Source organism: Wasmannia auropunctata, unplaced genomic scaffold (assembly GCF_000956235.1).
Source record: "Wasmannia auropunctata unplaced genomic scaffold, wasmannia.A_1.0 LD336069.1, whole genome shotgun sequence".
In the NCBI taxonomy this organism is placed as follows: Eukaryota; Metazoa; Arthropoda; class Insecta; order Hymenoptera; family Formicidae; genus Wasmannia; species Wasmannia auropunctata.
The window spans coordinates 2,799,081-2,816,497 of NW_012026821.1; the positions used below are offsets into that span (position 1 = coordinate 2,799,081).

General features: G+C 42.3%; 8 protein-coding genes across 10 annotated transcripts in view; 5 read left to right on the forward strand and 3 right to left on the reverse strand.

Moving 5' to 3' along the window:
• The window catches only part of LOC105450166 (leucine-rich repeat-containing protein 28), a 2,565-nt gene extending 2,191 nt beyond the window's left edge, over window positions 1-374 (reverse strand). Inside the window, exon 1 of one of the 2 annotated variants that reach the window (XM_011689890.1) lies at window positions 199-374. Coding sequence is in view for 1 of the 2 variants with exons in the window: in XM_011689889.1 (XP_011688191.1) it covers window positions 68-71 (4 nt within the window). In the remaining variant the exon portion in view is untranslated. The other variant, XM_011689889.1, reaches the window with a different exon arrangement.
• Window positions 375-718: 344 nt separating this feature from the next.
• LOC105450167 (H/ACA ribonucleoprotein complex subunit 4) lies at window positions 719-4,184 on the forward strand. The gene is made up of 8 exons (XM_011689891.1): window positions 719-914; window positions 1,225-1,349; window positions 1,440-1,772; window positions 2,065-2,475; window positions 2,564-2,684; window positions 2,874-3,133; window positions 3,256-3,471; window positions 3,555-4,184. The coding sequence occupies exons 1-8, from the start codon at window positions 728-730 to the stop codon at window positions 3,630-3,632; spliced, it is 1,731 nt and encodes a 576-aa protein (XP_011688193.1). The 5' UTR covers window positions 719-727; the 3' UTR covers window positions 3,633-4,184.
• Window positions 4,185-4,430: 246 nt separating this feature from the next.
• Window positions 4,431-6,155, reverse strand: LOC105450168 (26S proteasome non-ATPase regulatory subunit 14). The gene is made up of 6 exons (XM_011689892.1): window positions 6,026-6,155; window positions 5,688-5,809; window positions 5,448-5,597; window positions 5,106-5,369; window positions 4,764-5,030; window positions 4,431-4,658 (listed from the first exon to the last, which is right to left on the reverse strand). The coding sequence occupies exons 2-6, from the start codon at window positions 5,778-5,780 to the stop codon at window positions 4,497-4,499; spliced, it is 936 nt and encodes a 311-aa protein (XP_011688194.1). The 5' UTR covers window positions 5,781-5,809; window positions 6,026-6,155; the 3' UTR covers window positions 4,431-4,496.
• A 397-nt stretch (window positions 6,156-6,552) lies between these two features.
• On the forward strand, window positions 6,553-7,990 carry LOC105450169 (COX assembly mitochondrial protein homolog). Its single transcript, XM_011689893.1, has 3 exons — window positions 6,553-6,763; window positions 7,075-7,179; window positions 7,275-7,990. The coding sequence occupies exons 1-3, from the start codon at window positions 6,706-6,708 to the stop codon at window positions 7,487-7,489; spliced, it is 378 nt and encodes a 125-aa protein (XP_011688195.1). The 5' UTR covers window positions 6,553-6,705; the 3' UTR covers window positions 7,490-7,990.
• Window positions 7,991-8,737: 747 nt separating this feature from the next.
• On the forward strand, window positions 8,738-10,722 carry LOC105450170 (calumenin-B). The gene is made up of 4 exons (XM_011689894.1): window positions 8,738-9,084; window positions 9,343-9,913; window positions 9,996-10,111; window positions 10,235-10,722. The coding sequence occupies exons 1-4, from the start codon at window positions 8,980-8,982 to the stop codon at window positions 10,421-10,423; spliced, it is 981 nt and encodes a 326-aa protein (XP_011688196.1). The 5' UTR covers window positions 8,738-8,979; the 3' UTR covers window positions 10,424-10,722.
• A 321-nt stretch (window positions 10,723-11,043) lies between these two features.
• On the forward strand, window positions 11,044-12,857 carry LOC105450173. 2 transcript variants are annotated; one of them, XM_011689898.1, is made up of 5 exons: window positions 11,045-11,183; window positions 11,798-11,917; window positions 12,014-12,118; window positions 12,229-12,305; window positions 12,422-12,857. In XM_011689898.1, exons 1-5 carry the CDS (start codon window positions 11,132-11,134, stop codon window positions 12,566-12,568), a joined length of 501 nt encoding a protein of 166 aa, XP_011688200.1. In that variant the 5' UTR covers window positions 11,045-11,131; the 3' UTR covers window positions 12,569-12,857. The 2 variants fall into 2 exon arrangements, with proteins under 2 accessions (XP_011688199.1, XP_011688200.1); XM_011689897.1 differs by having other exon boundaries at window positions 11,044-11,183; window positions 11,798-12,118.
• Window positions 12,640-14,996, reverse strand: LOC105450172 (toll-interacting protein A-like). Its single transcript, XM_011689896.1, has 6 exons — window positions 14,767-14,996; window positions 14,210-14,380; window positions 13,994-14,127; window positions 13,712-13,916; window positions 13,326-13,499; window positions 12,640-13,240 (listed from the first exon to the last, which is right to left on the reverse strand). Exons 1-6 carry the CDS (start codon window positions 14,806-14,808, stop codon window positions 13,130-13,132), a joined length of 837 nt encoding a protein of 278 aa, XP_011688198.1. The 5' UTR covers window positions 14,809-14,996; the 3' UTR covers window positions 12,640-13,129.
• A 126-nt stretch (window positions 14,997-15,122) lies between these two features.
• On the forward strand, window positions 15,123-17,403 carry LOC105450171 (factor VIII intron 22 protein-like). Its single transcript, XM_011689895.1, has 7 exons — window positions 15,123-15,580; window positions 15,671-15,717; window positions 15,989-16,191; window positions 16,270-16,471; window positions 16,578-16,680; window positions 16,985-17,103; window positions 17,213-17,403. Exons 1-7 carry the CDS (start codon window positions 15,492-15,494, stop codon window positions 17,380-17,382), a joined length of 933 nt encoding a protein of 310 aa, XP_011688197.1. The 5' UTR covers window positions 15,123-15,491; the 3' UTR covers window positions 17,383-17,403.
• The last annotated feature ends 14 nt before the right edge of the window (window positions 17,404-17,417 follow it).

Here is a 17,417-nt window from a genome sequence, read left to right on the forward strand (position 1 = left end):
GAGGGCCGCACGACCGGCGTGCTGGAAAGCCTAGGGCAAATTAAACACTCTGACGTTTTTCGCTCACCCATGACGGACTGTTACTGTTAGTCGGGGACTGTGAGACGAGTTAACAACAATTTGTTAGTTATTATCTGAATTCATCTGACGCGCTAAACAAACGAGGCGAGCTCGACTGTAGTGTGGTAGTATATATACTTTCTCGTGTCTCTCCTGTGGCAGAAAATCCAGTACGGATGCATTTTATTCCGCGTTATCCTTTATTTTCTCCCGTCTTTTGTCGTATCCCTTTTGTCACCTACACAATTCTCATGCGCGCAATGACGTACCAACACCGACGTGGTTATCAGCTGACTGCTGACGTCGTGACGTCAGAGTTCTTCGTAGGGCGACGCGCTCCCCTGCACACTAGCGCCGCACGTCCGTTTTCTCGACAGAGGAACTACGTATCCATTTTTGTAACATTGCCGATAAAATCGCAGCACCAAAAGTGGACGTGGTGCGTGTCCGTGCTACATCCACTTTTCGAGATTGCAGGAATACACCAAAAATAATTGACAAATAAATTGTAATTTAAAACTACATACTTGTCTTAATAATAATAATAATAGCAGATAATAGCAGCTAAAGTAAAATTGATAGATTGATGAGAATTCTTGAATGCTCTTTATTCTCGTCCATGGATTGATCACGCGCGACGTATAAATTTAACAGCCTGCGCGCGCACATGCGCATGCTTGCGGAAATAGCTTGCTGTGAATGTGCTGCGGAACGCGGCAGAACGCGGAACTTGCATGAACCGCTCGGACTCCACGTTGCCTCGCAGCTCCTGGCGTTTTCTCTCTCTGCACAACAATTGGCGGCATTCGGCTTTCAAGTCACAGGTGTTTTAACAAACTGCAAAATGGAACAAGGTGAGTAACATCGCTCTCGTACGAAGTCCCCTTTCAGATATCGTCCCGAGTCCACTGCCGATTATCCCTAATCGGCGGTAGTTTCTGTTATGAATTCCGCCCTCATGAACGAACACGTGCCCGCGTTCACAGCGTTTGTTTGCGATGATAGTACTGTTAAGAGTATCGAGGCGGGATGACACGTCGGACAAACGGCACTCCCTACGTTTACTCCGGCGAATATAACCCGTGAAAATTTGCTCGCTTAATTTTTCGGAATGGAGGTTAAGATTGATGATCAGGTTATACATCTCCCACAATTTTCTTGCAGAGAAGAGCAAGAAGAAGGACAAGAAGAAATCGATCGGCGAGCTGCAGTTGACGACCAAGTGCGAGCTCGAACCCTCCAACGTGGAGGTGAAGCTCGAATGTAAGGACTGGCCTCTGCTGTTTAAGGTGATTTTCTTCAGTTTCAATTCGTTGCGCGCGACAACTAGGCGAAGTAATTGATGAAATTGAGAGACAAACTTGCTTGCCTGTTGACAGAACTTTGACAAGATGCTGACGCGCACGAAGCACTTTACTCCGCTGACGAGCGGCTCCACCCCGCTGAATCGCAGCTTGTCGGAGTACGTAAAGTCGGGCTGCATCAATCTGGACAAGCCGTGCAATCCGTCGTCGCACGAGGTAGTGGCTTGGATAAAGAGGATCCTGAGAGTGGAGAAGACCGGCCACTCCGGCACGTTGGATCCCAAGGTGTCGGGATGCCTGATAGTCTGCATAGACAGGGCGACGAGGCTGGCCAAGTCTCAGCAGTCCGCCGGGAAGGAATACGTGGCCGTGTTTAAGCTGCATTCCGCCCCGGAAAGTGTTCAGAAGGTAAATACGCGTGGAACGTTGTGGATAACACAGAATAAATCAATATAACGTGGAATAAATAAGAATAAATAAATTAATATATGAATAATATACATGAAATAACAGGACTGGGAATCTCAAACGCCAGTTTCTCGCTTGATATGTAATCACTCTGTTATTGAGCGTTATTTATCCCTCCTAAGTACATCTATATTTATTTATTCTTTGTTATCCAAAAGGCTGTTCGTTGCTATTGTGCATTCTCGAAAGATACCTCGTATATCTATATACACACGTTAATACGATGATTTAGGTGCAACAAGCCTTGGAGAAATTGCGCGGTGCTCTCTTTCAAAGGCCGCCGCTGATATCGGCGGTCAAGAGACAGCTTCGCGTCAGAACAGTATACGACAGTTGGTTCCTCGATTACGACCAGGAACGAAATATGGGAGTATTTCGCGTCAGTTGCGAGGCCGGCTCCTATATCAGAACTATGTGTGTCCATCTTGGGCTCTTCCTAGGTACCGGTTGTCACATGCAAGAGCTACGTAGAAGCCGGTCCGGCGTCATGTCCGAGCAAGACGGTATGGTCACTATGCAGGATATTCTCGACGCTCAGTGGCTCTACGACAATCACGGGGACGAGACGTATCTGAGAAGGGTTATAAGGCCGTTGGAATCGCTGCTACTGAGTCACAAGAGAATCATCATAAAGGACAGCGCCGTATGTACTTCGTTATTTCTTGTTAACTGGATAATAAAGGAAATTGAATATTGTTTATTTAACATTATGTTACACGAATTTTATTTAGGTAAACGCAATTTGTTACGGAGCTAAAATAATGTTACCGGGCGTCTTGATGTACGACCAAGGGATAGAGTTGAATCAGGAAATTGTGATCGTGACTACCAAGGGCGAAGCTGTAGCACTTGGTAAATTTTAGTATAAAGTATATTGATATATTTTTTAAGTACTGTTGCATATATGCTTGACTTCTCGCGTTATCCACTTGAGGATGTTTTAACTTAATGTTCCAACTTATCATTTTTACATTTGTCTTTGAAATACTTGCCCTTATTTGTAATCTTCAAACAAAATACTTTTTTTTTTGCATATGTCAGCCGTAGCTTTGATGTCCTCGCCGACCATGGCTGCCTGTGATCATGGAGTAGTTGCAAAACTCAAAAGGGTTATTATGGAGAGAGATTCGTATCCGAGGAAGTGGGGCTTGGGACCTAAAGCGTCGCAGAAGAAACGTATGATAGTTGAAGGACTGTTAGATAAGCATGGAAAACCAAATGAAAATACACCTGCTGAATGGCTACAGAGTTACAAAGACTACCAAAATCTAGCTGCGTCATTAACGACAACAGAATCAACGGCAAGTCGATTATTCTGGCTCTTCTAATATTTTATTAAATTAAACTTTAATATTTTGTTATAATCATATATATATATATATATCAAAAATTGTATTTACATAAATATTTTTCATAAATGTAGACGGAAAAGAATGGCGACTTAGTCACCGGTAAGAAAAGAAAGAGAGAAGAAGACGAGAGTGCAATGGATGTAACAGTGAAACAGGAAGCGCCGGAGAATGTAGAAACATCATCACCGAAAGATAAAAAGAAGAAAAAAGAAAAGAAGAAAAAGAAGGAGAAACACGATACGGAAGGCGAAGAGTCCGTTGTGATAAAAGAGGAAGATGCCAGTGGGGTAATTAGATTGGGTCTAATAATGAGATATGTAATCTGAAAATTGGACGCAATATATTAATATAAGATACTTATGTGTTATAGGAATCTACGGGAAAGGAAGAGAAAAAGAAGAAGAAAAAGAAAAAGAAGGAGAAAGATCGGGAATCTATGTCGAGTTAGACTGATGATTTAATAAAAAGAAAATATTTTTAGACTAAACTGTTACATAAAGTGTACAGTTATTTTTTTAACGAATTATGTATTATTCTTAGATTATATTAAAAGAATGTTCCAATTTTATATATATTATACAATATTTTTTGACTTTACGAAAGTTTGTATTCCGAGAATAATCTGAAAAAGGAATACAAAATATCTGCGACATTCTTTAACTTTTCCTAATGTTTCGCTCGTGTGTTGCCACTCATGTCTTTTCTTTCAGATCATTTCTTGTCTGGTGCATATGTCGGACTTTAAACTGGTATTCTAGTTTATATTTTGAATTTGTTTCCGTAAGAATAAGTTGCAAGAATTTATACTGTACATATATCGTTTTTTTATCATGAAAGCGCGTCATGAAAAGAATCATGTATATTTTATAGTACTAATGCATTTTTTATGTTTCTTCCACAATGAATTTGTAGGATTATTATGAATATAAATGATGATATAGATTATAGATTGTATTCACATATATGTCAGTATCAATAATAATTAATTATAAATGTCTTATTTTTCTTGAACTCTCTTATCCCTATATTCAATAACCAATTGTCCTCATCTTTTTTCCGTTAAATATTCTCACATGCTGTAATATATAACAAATATTCATTTCGTTTAATATTTAATTTGATAATTATATAAATTTTATAAAGACAAACGTATATTTCAATAAGAATACGCGATGGGAAAAGCGTGCACGTGTTAATTCGCGTTGTACTTTGTTGCGTGCACCTCGGGAAATACAAAATGTCATACTTCTATTTTAAAAAGATGTATATTTCCTTTAAATACCATATTGCGAGTAGACGTGTCGGAAAACAGTTATTTGAATACAACTGTATCGAGCATAGCTCCCAAGCACTGAACAATATTTGTAGCCATTAGTGTGTCGACCTTCTCCTCCAGATGCCGTTTCGGATCCTGCTTGCCAACATTTTTTATCGCTAATTGCTCGGGTGTCATCTTTTCCTCCTCCTCCAAGGCCTAAACACGAAAACGAGACTCTCGTTATTGTGGCAAAAGATATTCAAGACATCCACCGCGAGTATACCATGCAAAAAAAAAATGCTTAAAAGCTTTCAAGCTCACCTTGTTATAATTCTTCGCGAGTTCAAGCATCTCGGAAACGATATTCTCATTGAGCCGGCTGTGTTCCGAGTATTCGGCAAGGGTAAGGCCGTCCATCCATGTTTTTTTGTGAAGATTCAGCAGCATCTTCTGCTCCAGCTCGTTCTTGCGATAATTAATACTAATACTGTAATAATGCCGATTCAATCCGTGTATCAACGCTTGAACGGATGGCTTCTGTAGGTGTCCTAAATTCGACGTCGTTTGCCTCGGCTCTTGCCCCAAAACCTGGCAATCAGAGGACAGGGTCAGAAACGTCAGAATCGGAGAGAGTACACACAACTGCCACGAATATACACTCACCATCATGTTCGGATTGATTAGCCTAAATGCATCGATAACAACTTTCCCCTTCACTGACTGTATAGGATCGATGACCACGGCCACCGCTCGTTCGCTGAGTGCCTCGAAGGATTGTTGAGTGTTGATGTCCACCCCGGACAGCCAGCAGCCGAATCCCGGATGAGAGTGATACCAGCCGACCACCATTTCCGGCCGACCGGTCTGCTTCAGCATGTCCAACATCTTCGCCTGGAACACTGGATCCACCGCCTCTACGCTGACACCCTGAGGAGGGAAACAAACGGCATTGTACAAAGGTGCTTTTCCATCAGTCTCCTCGTTTTGCATATCATCACCACTTACCGTTCCCGTTTGCGGCATGGCGAAGACGTCGATAACGCGAACGGTGTAATCGTCAACGAACTCGCCCAGCATCAAGCCCATCACCTCCATCGGGACGCCGGCGCGGCCGTGCTTGAGCATCTTCAAAAGCGCCAACGACGATATGTACACCTGTAAAGATGGGGAAAAAAAAAGAAAGAATAAGGGGAAAAATTCTGACGCGAAGGGGTTGAAAAGCACGAGGCTCCGAGTGACAGATACCTGTTCAGCTGTGTCCACAACGGGCGCGTCGGAGGGTGGCGGCCCTTGATTCAGGCCAGGCATCCCGCCGCCCAGTCGCAACAGTCTGTCCATTCTGACGCGTCAAACTGGAGCTCTACACTCTGCAAACGTTCAAAGGACGTTGTACATACAATTGCGGCGCACGAAAAGTCGAGGATTCGGGATACTTCGTCTTCGTGTGTACGTATCGAGGGGAAACATGTACGTTTGGAGGTTAGGAAAAGAACGCTAAGCGGATCTCGGATTATCCCCCGGGCGATTTACAGTCTAAAGGTGCGGCGCGACTCTTATCGGATTACGATGCGAGCTATCCTTACAATCCACTCGTCCTCAGCAACACACAGTATTTTTCCCCCGTCGTCGCGACAGACCGTGCGAGCATTCCTCCCTCGGAGTCACCGATGACAAGTCTGAAATGTGCACAATCACGAGCGCAGTCTGCCGGTTGCTCCCAGCGTCGCGAGACGGCGAGACGAAAAAAAAACAGGGACTGTCAAATCGTGTATTTCTGGCCATTGTCCCTCTTGTTTTGTCTCTCTCTTTCTCTCTCTCTCTCTCTCTCGGTCCCACTCGACTGCATATATACGATATACATTCGTAAGAAAATGCGTTTTTTCCCCCCGATTTTGAGCTTTGGATATGCATGATATGTGTGAGATACATATTTTTTTGCGTATCTTTCTTGGGAAAAATCAAATTTTACGTTTCCAAGCGTGTGTCGGTAAAACGCGATAAGAGACACGAAGAAAAAATGTTTTAGATAAAAATTTAAAGATTTCGAAGGCATTTTAGAAATGAGCGAACTGCATGCGCCGTGTGCGTCACGTTTTAAACGTACGAGTCTGTCATGACAGTCACGTGACTCGACGCACGTGTGACGGACGAGTGGCGTGGGTGGGGAAGAATTCCTCAGATTTCTCGCATTTCGTACCCGTGTGCGAAAACGTTCGCACCACCCGCCGCTCCCTGGGTCTGCTGCTTCGAAAGCACCGGCGGCATGAAGGAGGAGTGCTCGGTGCTCTCGCCTAAACTCAGCGGAGGGCCGAAGGGACTGGGTAAACTCTCTACCGCGCGACACGCGTTCCCCTCCCCGTGGAACGGTGACGTCGTGAAATGACGAAATAACTTTGTCGCCGGAGCGGAACTGTCGGATAGGACTGTCGGGTAGCAGGTTATCTTTTTCTTAAGCCCGACAGGTTATCTTTTTTTTTTGCTCGCGCGCGCGACCGGCGACCGGGGTCTGCGTGCTCGAAATTCGCTGACACTAAAAAATGCACGTCGCTCACTCAGCAATCCGCGTATCCGCCGCGGTTTCTTCTTTCGGTCACTTTCCTTCAAAAAATAATTCTCATTGCGTTTGTCTCAGGTGATCCCGATGACAGGAGTTTGAGGAGGGTGGAGAAGGACGTGATGGTACCCAAGCTGATGCGAGATAGAGTCAAAGCCGAGAAGTGCGTCGACGAGGTCAAAGGTAAAAATCACATATCAGCTGATTTGTCGCCCAGCAGGGGCTCGATCGAATGTGACATTCAATAAATGTGTGATTGATTCTCTTCCCCCGAACAGAATTCCACGACTGCTGCCTGAATACCGGCATATTGCACGTCGTGAAGTGCAGGAGGGAGAATGACAAGATGCAGGATTGCATGAAGAAGTGGTACTACAATGACGACTTTATTAAAGAGTGCACGGAACAGTATCTGGACGAGAGGAGTGAATTTCGAAAGACCGGAGTTCCCAAAAAGCAGAGAAACGTTAGACTGCAGGGAGGATCGATGTGAACGTGCAGATAAGGAATGGACAATTGTACAGAGAGAGAAAGATTGTCGAGATTGTACATCTAACGTCTGTGATTGATCTAACGATAATTCTAACAATTCTATACCGGTAAAAGAAAGCTTTCGAAATTGCACAGAGATTGCTTGGAAAATCGAACTATTTAGACTATTGGAAAGTTAAAGTTATGTTGATTTGGTTCCTGCATCGAGTTCTCATTATAGTTGAATGTCTACATGGTAAACTCCTGTGTTTTAATGCCTGTAAAGTATTGCTTTACCTACTGTTTCTTTTGTTTGCCATGTGGCAATATATGAAATAACTCCACGTGTGCTATTGAAACGATACGAACATTGATATCCCAATGAGTACAAACATCTAACGATACAACGTCTAAATTGTAGAACTTTGTGGAGACAAAGATCTACAATAGAATGACGAAACGAAGAAAAAAGAGTATAGACATATTTGACGTGTTGTTTTAAATAAAACCTTGTTTAAAAAAAGTCTGCAGTCACACGAATACAATTCCCAAATTAATCCTCGCGGTTTCCTAACTGCTGACTTGATTTAAAATATTTAAATTGCCCATTTCTCGAATATTGTACAGGCTCAAATTATCGCATATAAATTTTGTAATATCCTGTTCCAACTTAATCGACGATTAATTAACGTGAATTAAGTAATACTTAGTATTTATTAGTCCCTTAGTATTTTATTAACATGGATAATTATTAATTTTTATCGTCTGATACGCGAGAAAAAACTGAGGACGAATTATATAATTAATAAATTTTGCCATTACAATTCTGCCAATCGAATATATTAATCATCGATAAAATTGCTTCGAGTTTGGTCGAAGCGCTATATAATGCCTTCATAAATCCAGCCGCGAGATGATTCTGCGGATTTAAGAACGCGATATAAGACTGCATGCATACTGTATCTCCTCGGGACCGAGAGATCTAAAATAAGAAGAAGGGGAGGAGCGTCTCGTTTAAAGGGTCTCTCGTAATAGAGACTCCGTTATCATCTCTCATTATCTCCTCCGCGTGGTCCACGTGGAGGCTGCGGATTCGCGATTTCTCGGCGGGAGCACCGGCCGCCGAACGTCCGGCGTGCGCTCCTCGGCCGAGCAGGCGGCCCGCGATTCGCGGGTGACGTCTCGTCGGCGGCGTCGGTGGCGTCTGGCGTCGCCGCCGCCGCCGCCGCGCCGCGCGTTTCCCCATAAAACGAGCTCGCGCGGCGCGGGAGGTGGGAGTGCGCCGCGCGTTTACGGTCTCCACCGCCGCTCTTGCTGATGTGGAAGCCGCGCGCGGGCCGTGGAAGGAGAGAGGTCTCATCTCTGTCGTCCCTTCATTCCGATCGTAGAACAGACGCCTCGTAGATTCATCGTCGAGCGATTCTTCGGTCGACGATCCGTCCCCTTTTCTGTGTCACTCCATTGTTTCTTCTCTCTTTTCCCCCTTCGCCTCCAGTGCACGGTCTCCGTGGAATGCGGGCACTCATGCTCCTCCAAATTCTGATCGGTTTCTCCATCCTGGCGACGGCGATCCCGAAGCAGGCGATCCCGGACGGCGAGCATCGCGTATTGAACAAGGTTAGGGAAAAAAAACCGAGTGCACCCTTCGACAATTCTCGCATTTTATAATCGATTGAATAAAATGTCATTTAAAAATTTTCCTGTTATATTAAGAAAAATTGGTTCGATCACTGAAAAGTTGATTTGTATCGGTAAATTATAACGTGACATTGCTTTTATTGCACAGTTAAGATTGTTGACAGATAAAAGAAAGATAGCGATTTTAAAGATTCACAGGGTGTAATGTATATATGCATTAAAATGTATGTATTCTAGGATGCAAGCAGCAAAGATCACTATGTCCACTCCCAACACAATCCGGCGTACGATCACGAGGCTTTCCTCGGAGAAGAGGCGAAAACCTTCGATCAGCTGACTCCTGAGGAGAGCACCAGGCGCCTGGGGATAATCGTCGACAAGATCGACAAGGACAGCGACGGCTACGTGACGCAGGAGGAGCTCAAGGACTGGATAATGTACACGCAGCAGCGTTACATCAGGGACGACGTGGAGCGTCAGTGGAGGTCCCACAATCCGACGGGGAAGGAGAAACTGTCGTGGACGGAGTACAAGGACATGGTTTACGGCGACATGGAGGAGCAGGAGGCGGAGAAGCGGGACGGCGACGAGGCCGACAACTCGTTCTCGTATATTCAAATGTACAAGAGGGATCGCAGAAGGTGGACCACCGCGGATCTGGATGGCGATGACCATCTGACCAAGGAGGAGTTCACCGCCTTCCTTCACGCGGAGGACGCGGAGCACATGAAGGACGTGATAGTGCTGGAAACGATGGAGGATATCGATAAGGATAACGACGGCAAGATATCCCTCATAGAGTACATCGGTAAGCGAGAGAATCACCGCCGTTGCCCCAAAAGGCAGAGCCCCGAGTGGTTTTTTTTCCATCCTTAATTTAATGTCCGCAGGCGACATGTACAGGGGCGAGGAAGGTGAGGAGGAGCCGGAGTGGGTGAAGAACGAGAAAGAACAGTTCTCCTTGTACAGGGACAAAGATGGGGACGGATTCTTGAATGCTGACGAGGTAATTGATTACTCCTTATACATTTGGGTTGTCGAATAAAAATGTAGAAGGATAAATGTATCTGCGTCTTAATGAATTAATTTCGATAAAGCTGAGATTCGTTTGGATTTCAATTCGAAACAGGTGAAAACGTGGATCATCCCAGCGGAATTCGATCACGCCGAGGCGGAGTCGAGGCACCTGATCTACGAGGCGGACACAGATGCGGATCACAAGCTGACGAAGAGCGAGATCTTGGAGAAATACGACATCTTCGTCGGATCCCAGGCGACGGACTTCGGCGAGGCGTTGGCGAGGCACGATGAGTTTTAATTTAATTTAAAATAAAAGGTGTAATCTCATAAGAAAGCTAAAGAATCACTAACGAACAAATGACTTATAATACTTAAATCTCTACTTAAGATCTATCTAGTTTATCTACGAAGAAGAATATTTATATATTTGCTCTAATAAATAGATGTGTTTTTATATATCGTGGAAATATTTGCAATAATTGATATCGTAGAAAGAAGGAGGAAGTGCATGGAATCCTGTATCTGCCAAAAATTGTAAAGCTTGATGCTTTCGAAACTAAGCTGTTGTTACAATAAATTTTTTATATTGCCATTGTATTAACTCTCTCCGAGTTTCCGCGGAGAAGCGGAATCGACCCTTATAGCGTATAAATAGAACGTGGTAACTAAATCCATTAGAAGCGAAATGTAAAGAATATTAATAGACGAAACGTCCGAAAGCAGAAGGAGCACATTAATAGCGCATATGATTCGCAAAAAGCAACAAAACGAAACATTTTTAAACAACCAAATCAGCAGCGGTTAATTAGTTTTTCATCTTTATATCTCTTCGTACTATCGTGCTGTACGTTGATAATACGATGATACGATTGCCATATTTAGGACATTGTCATTGATATATGATCATGATCGATTTTATCAGATAAGCTTCGAATCACCCGGCAACGTGAGTAATATCTGCGATATCGTCGCGTGAGCGAGCTAGCGCTCTCAAACAGGCAAAGAAATGAAAGGGGTTTATTTGGCTGTATTTTTAACGATTCACACACACGGATTCGGTAAGTATATTTATTTCTCCTCACAACATTATACGCCTCGATGATGTCTTACAAATAATACCGCACGCCAAGAATATAAGTACCAAGTAACAGCGCGTCAGCTTTTTCAGGCCGTCGATATTTAACGATATTTTCGTTTAAGTCGGAGCAGTCGAATCAGAGGGAAAAACGTACGTTTTAAGCCACCGCCGAGTTTTTCTCGCTTTCGTCGTTATTCAGCCGCGATATAAGAATAGATCGCAAAAAACACCTATCCGTGTAGATACATGCACATGTAGAGCGTTAAGACAGTTCGCATTGTATAAGTGTTGTGTGTGTGTGTGTGTGTGTATTTATATATATATAATTACGTACACATTAGACATATAAATTATATATAAAAATACGGGGGATAGATTTGACTTAGTCTGTATCACAATGAGAGAGATGATTCTTCGAGCTAGAAATATACGAAGGAATTATGATGCTTAATACGTATAAAGAAATGCGAAAAGCTACTTGATATAATCTCTGATTTAATTTACATTGTTGTTTTTCGCTCGAACTGTTCGACGCAGTTTGTCAACTGCTATTGTAGTCTATTTCCTTTTAAAATCTATTATTTTTGCATGCAGTGACAGGTCACCAATGCTTTAAATTTACATGGCTGGATGTGTTTCATTATGAAAATAGCACGTTTGACTGTACGAAACATAATGATTCATTTACTCCTTGTATAACTCCGTTTATTTGTGGTAAGTGTGTATGTATGTGTGTAACGTTCGTATTCGTTCGCGGTTATAAGTTCAACTGTCAAACGATATTGATCTCCATGATCGTGATATTTTCAGATTTGGAAAAGCCGAATTTAACTGATATATTCGAGAAAAAACACATCGAACAGAAGGAGCCTCATAATGTTTGTATAAGGTATACATACATGTACGATGGCGCAGGTAAATATACTCCACACAGTGACAAAATAGAATTTGACGCAGATTACGGAGCATTTTACGGAGCAGATTTTATACAGACACGAATAAACGTAAATGTTATATATTTGCAGCTGTGAATATCAGTTATTTCCAAGGGAAAGTCATGGAAAACCACCGGCCGATCACATCAGACTGTTATATTCAATACGTATGTAAACGATCAAATTAACTTCCTGTTTTCTCTTTGCGATTAATAACTCCGTGCATTAGCGTTTGACGACGAACTACAGATATATAATGATATTTTTTTAAATCTGCTTCTAGACTGAGGGATACAGTATCGAAGTGTGTGCCTGTAATGGCACCACAGACGTATATAAACCCTGCTACTCAAGAACAATAAGAAATACACATTCGGCACTAATTACTTTTGCAGTTGCAGTTATTTCGCTGTTTATGTATAAAATTTAATATTTCGATATTTCCTGACACACTTTCGGCTTATTCTTATTATCCTTGATATGAATGAGACATCGTACAAATTATATTATATATTTAATATTTATTACAATTTATGTGCAGCTATATCGATCAAGCGTATATCTTTTTACAATTTTGCAGAACGCGCGCAATGTATTATATTTAAATTGTATACAGAAACAAATAAATCGTGTAACCGTATAATATATAAACGCAATTGGAAAATAAATACTCATACATAATGGAAATCACGAGGGGGGGGGGGAAAGATAAACTCTGGTAACAATAACATATATAACAAAATTGACTAAGAATAATTCAATGTTATGCTCAATTAAAATCTAATACGTTTCTTCAAAGAAGAAATATTTCACATATCGTTTCAAGGAATACTCGGGCCTTAACATATATTATTACGTATGGAAGTGTTACAAATTAAATTTCCGCCGTACATCATCTCTTCCAACATTCCAAAGAAATATTCCGTCAACGAAAGAATACGTTAAAGTTACGTATGGCATTCTAACTGCGTAGAAAAAAAAAATTAGAACTTTATTCGCACATCTGAAGCAACGAATTAATTGTAACGTCTTTCTTGCCGTGATTGGCGTCGTACACCGACTTGATGACCTCCTTGTCAACATTCGGAAACATTTCTGCAATCTGCAAAGTACGGGCGTCATAGTTACGTGCACGTAACGAAATGGACATCGAACAGGATTCTGTGAACGAGGCGTATGTTAAGTACCTGTTTCAACTCGACCTCGGCATTTGGCAAAGAACTTGGTGGGGCCGTTGATGTGGCAACAGGCGGAGGTGCTGTATAAACGTTCACCGGGGCGTATGGCATGCCGCCATGGAACATTGTTGCAGAGGGAACCATCATTATCGAGGAGGAGCCCATGTACGGATGATACTTGGTCTACAGCGTTCGGATGAAAAAAAAAAAATGTTGAAACTCGAAAGTAGTACTCGAAAAAAAAAATATATTAATGTCGTGCGCACAATTGCTTTGAATTTCAATGACTATCTACAGTTCATAGTTTATAATTTAATAGTTCTCTCGGACATTACAAATATTGTAAATTAGTGATACAAATATGTATCATAAGAAAACAGTGTAATTATTTTTACCGTGTAACTGAAAACTAAATTGATCATGCCCTCCTGATTATCGCCTTGCTTCCCACTGAGCATGTACCAGTCCTCGTGCGTCTCTCCCTTCTGAATGACCTGCGGTGGAATATCTATGTGACCCCACGCGATCAGCTCGTCCATCACGAAGGAACACTCGTCGTAAATTTCTACATATATCTGGGTGACTCCCGGTGGAAGATTGCTGCAATAATAAAACATAAGTTGTAGCGCATATGGCACACGTATGTACGCACGCGTCTGAACAAAGTGTGCTCTTACCACTGGATTACTTTGTTCCAATGTGGATTCTTCCCACCGTTTGAGTCTGTATGCGTCTCGAACACCGAGTGTCCCACTCGTATCCTCGCGTAAGGATCCATCCTTGTCATTCCATAATTTTTCACTAATTTGGCCTGGAAAAGGCGGTCTCTTGCAGTCGCATTGTTGGCTCATTCGACTTGATTACGTCAAGCAAGTACAAGAGAGGGCAGTTACCTGAGAAATTGTTATACTAAGTCTACCCATCCGTGGATCGTGAGCCACCGGCATATTCTGCATCTGCTGCTGCAAGGCCAGAGCAGCTTGCTGATCCGCCGCCTCCTGCTGCAACTGCGCGTTGCGCTCCTCTATTCTCAGAAAGCTGTCCGGCAGTGGTCCCACAAAAGCCTTGAATACATCAGATTAAGATTTAATAATCGGCTAAGATTTGACAACCATAAATATAACATATATATATATATATATATATATATAAATCGTTGAAGACGCTGTATATTTCAAACGAGGCCCCAGTTTCTACCAATGGTTGACTCATAGCAATTAACGTTGTAGAATTATTTTGCATGCAAATTAGATGATGCATAGAAGGCCATCAACACGCCGAGATGTATGATATTCTGTTGCATTTATTGCGCAAGAAAAAATGCATTCTATTCGTCTGATTTGTCCAGGTGCGACGTTGCGAGATAATTCGTAGGGCTTCCCCGACGATTATCTCTAACCGACGACGAGTGACACACACACACACACACACATAGCCTGCGTGTACGTACCCGCTTCTTCCACTCCTCGTGCAAAGGCCTGTCCGTGTCCATGGTGTTGGAAAAAATTTAAAAAAAAAAAAGGATACTATCCCCTAGAGGAAAGGATGTCTCGGACGCGATCGACGTTCCGCATGCAGCCGAGGTGTCTGCTCCGCTCTCCCGAGAGGTCGTCACCGCGCGCTCCGAAACTTGTCAAATACGTCAAATCACGCGAGCCACGCGAGCGTGCATCGCTCCGACTGTGTTTACCGATCGACTGCTGATGCGCACGGGACGAGGTCGCCCGAGGCGCGATTGGTCATCGCCTCGTGTCAACAAATGTGGCGCATTTATGCCCTACCCCGACCGATCACCCCGCGTAGGCGAAATCAGGCGGGATTCAGTCTCATTTCGCCGCCCGTCTAGTTGTCTCGTACGTTTGTGACATAAACGTATATCGTAAATATCGTCGGTAACGCAGGGTACTGTATTCTGTCACGTTTGTTTACGTCGATTATTGTCACGTCATTTTTCCTCCTCGTCGTGTGTGAGTAGACTTGCGGAGAATGGAAATAACGGAATTGCGCTCGCGTGAGCGGTAAATAATTTTTCGACAGGTGTCATGAGTTCATGACGTGACACACGTGTCGAATCGCTATGGAGTAAAACGTCAAATGTGCGAATAGGTCGAATAGACACAAACACACACGTACATACATACACTTTCGGCTGACAGAATTTTTAGTTAAAAAAAAATGGCCCATGTTAATCAAGGTCAAGGAATCGGGGAGGTCGGATTGGATTATTTAACGAAGTTTCACAATATTTCGAACAAGCTGAAGAAGTAAGTCGGAGTCACTCTTGTTGTAATTGTAGATTTTCCATCAAGAACGATTTTTTTCTCTTTTTGATTTTTCTCGTTTTGATCTTTCAGACGATTTCTGAGGAAGCCGAACGTCGCCGAGGCATGCGATCAATTTAGTGAGTGTTTAACGTCAATAAAAAAAATTAATATCAGCCTTTCCAAAGCCTGATTTGGTCAGTTTCACTTTTTGTAAATTTTTTTATTTCAGGAGTATCGGAGCACATGATTAGTTTATAATTTTACTTATTTTTTTGTCTATGTTTTATTTCAAAGAATTGATCAGTTTGACTTTTGAAAGGTTCATATAGTTATACGACAATTTAACTCCTAATTATATACATTTAAAAATCAAGAATATGGAATAAGGACATTTAATTCTTTTTTAAGGTGCCTTAGCTACCGAATGCGAGCAAAAGGAATTATGGCAGTACGCAGGCCTGTGCTGGTTGGCGGCCGCTAGATGCCAAGGCACATTGGAAAATGTCTCGTCGGAGATAAATCTTCTAGTAAAAGCGGGAAGGCAATTTCTTACGGCCGAGAAAAAAGATAATGACATAGGATGTCCCACTATAGGCCAAGAGAACATACAGGTTTCTTGTGCAATATGAATTTGCGATAAAACAGGGACATAAAAAGAAGACACTAAATATAGCTTGTGTATGTTCCAGGCAGCTGTGAGTTGCTTCGGTCATTCCATGGCCAGATGCAGCAATCAACCGGGATTCAATACGATTTCCGCGGGATTGTCGGTGGAGCTGGCGCTAGCGTTGGGCCCGAGTCCCGCTGGTATCCAACAGCTGCGCAAAGCAATCGATATCTTTCCTACGTCAAAAGCTATCAATACCTTAGTGTCTTTTCACATAAAACAGGGTACTCTATTCGTTTTCATCTGTATAAATAATTCATATTTTTTACGATTATCTTCTTCAATCGATATATTAAATATACACTGTTTCGTATAATTGTATTTTCACAGGAGATTACGTAGCTGCGCTACAGATACTCAATGAATTTGTGGAATTCGTAGAAGCTTGTGTCGTGGCTGGTGCCAGGGGAAACTACAATGCTATCCTACATAGGTATTTCCTTTTCATAAACATGTGATAATACCGCATGCTTTTATCCACCATTCAATTTAGAAAAAAAGAACAGTCTTATATAAACTGTTACAGAAAATTAATATTCTAGAAAAAATCTATTGCGAAGACAATCGGTTGTTAATTTGTAGAGAATTCAGAGCGAGTCTCTTGATTCTGTGATTAGCTCCGTGTTTATTACAATCATTCATAAAATTCGTTACTGATGCGTATTAAATTGTGATGTTATAATATCTTTGTCCATATAATGATTATCAAAAGTACATACAATAAAATCAATAATTAGGTGCGAAGTGACGCGAGTACTTCTGCTACTCATTCTTCAGCCATCACCCCAGAGATTGACACCGTCTCTCGCCCAGGTGCTCGAAAAGTACGCGTGGGCGGAAGAAAATGTGAACAACGGTACACATCACGCTTCCAAGTTGTACAGACATATTGTTTTTTTTTTTTTTCGTAACAAATCTATTTCGAAGTTATTGGCTCAACTGTATTTTTCTGTTTTTTTTTACAGGTCTCAATATGAGCGAGGATGAATTATTACTGCTGCAATCCCTGGTATTAGCGTGCCAATCTCACGATCATCAAGCAGTGTTGGAGCTCGAGAGCGAGCTATATCCTTACTTTGATACGGAGCAAAAGGAACTGCTGCATAAATTGATACAAGTAGTGTCGACGCAGTAAAATATACAATAATACTACGAATTAATGCGCACGAT